Here is a 1,293-nt window from a genome sequence, read left to right as displayed (position 1 = left end):
GCCCCCTGGTGGGCTGAGCTGGCCACACACACACACACACACACACACACACACACACGAATAAATAAATAAAATTAAAAAAAATAAAAGCCTTTAGTTTATCTTCTTTATAGCCAAGTAATACTCCAGTAAACAAAAACACCGTATCTTTTTTATCTATTCCTCAGTTAATAGGCATTTGGGTTGTTTCCAAGATTTAGCTGTGACAAATGGCACTGCTGTAAACATGGGTGCACATACATCTTGTGGTATAATGTTTTCAGTTCTTCTGGAAAAGTACCCAGAAGGGGAATAGCTGGGTCAAATGGACCTTAATCCTAGTTTTCAGAGGAATCTCCACACTGATTTCTACAGTGTCACCAAGCGTTCTTGATAAATTGAGGAAACCTGGATAAGTAAACATTAACTTGTTCATCAGCAGCTGAGCTTATGGTTCTAAATTCCATGTATTCTTCACAGGTATTTCATGACATTGAAACAGACAGAGTAATAATTAATATATTAAACTGTCCAGCTCTGTATGATGATGTGAAAGTGAAATTTTTATCTTCGGTGAGTAGTCAAGAAAGTCTCTACCACTTGTCTTGCCTGTTCTTTTGAATGACTTTGGTTGGGAATTTCTCTTGTTATAATTTCCAACAAGGAAGATGACAGCAGTCTATCAATGGCCAGGACAGGGGAGGAAAGTAACAAAATCAGATCCACTATGAGATTTTAAAAAAGAAGAATAGACATTTATTTTGCTCATTCTTTTTCTAAACTCTGTGATTTCTATGTATTAATTTTCAAATAAGGGAAAAACCCACAAAAACACAATGCTAAAACAACAAGAGTACATTTAACTGTATAGAAGTGGTTGCATTTTTGTTTTCTATCTCTAAAAAATATAGTTTTCCATAATTTACAAAATACTTTAAAGCAAGGGAGATTTTACTTTCCTTTGAATTGATACACATTACCACTCGTGTTTGTTAACCTTATTTACTTTATGAAGAATGAGCGTGCCTTCCACTTTCCTTACTCTAAGTGTCATTAGTGTACAGTTTATGTTCGTCTTTTGTAAAATGTCATGCCTGAGTATTTTTCTTATGGAAACATTTCTAACCCTCAATGATTTCAATTTATTTTCCTGTCAAATCATCAATGAGAAATTCCTGTGGAGTTGATTAACTTAAAATGTTTTTCTTTCTTTTAAATTTTATTTTAAAGCCGGGGAGATGGCTCAGTGGAATAAATGTTTGCCTGGCAAGTGCAGGGGCCTGAGTTCAATCCCCAGTTCCACAAAAAAAAAAA

At 34.6% G+C, this 1,293-nt stretch overlaps 1 protein-coding gene across 3 annotated transcripts in view; it reads left to right on the top strand.

Annotated features, from left to right (window-relative positions):
• The window catches only part of LOC111813719 (phosphatidylinositol 3,4,5-trisphosphate 3-phosphatase TPTE2-like), a 75,114-nt gene that overhangs the window by 54,748 nt on the left and 19,073 nt on the right, over positions 1-1,293 (top strand). For all 3 annotated transcript variants that reach the window (XM_023705285.1, XM_023705284.1, XM_023705282.1), the window contains one exon: positions 460-552. In XM_023705285.1, coding sequence (XP_023561053.1) covers positions 460-552 — 93 coding nt within the window. The remainder of the gene's footprint in view (positions 1-459; positions 553-1,293) is intronic.

This window comes from Octodon degus, unplaced genomic scaffold (genome assembly GCF_000260255.1).
Source record: "Octodon degus isolate 3935 unplaced genomic scaffold, OctDeg1.0 scaffold00216, whole genome shotgun sequence".
Taxonomy (NCBI): Eukaryota; Metazoa; Chordata; class Mammalia; order Rodentia; family Octodontidae; genus Octodon; species Octodon degus.
This window is presented reverse-complemented; position numbering and strand designations above follow the sequence as displayed.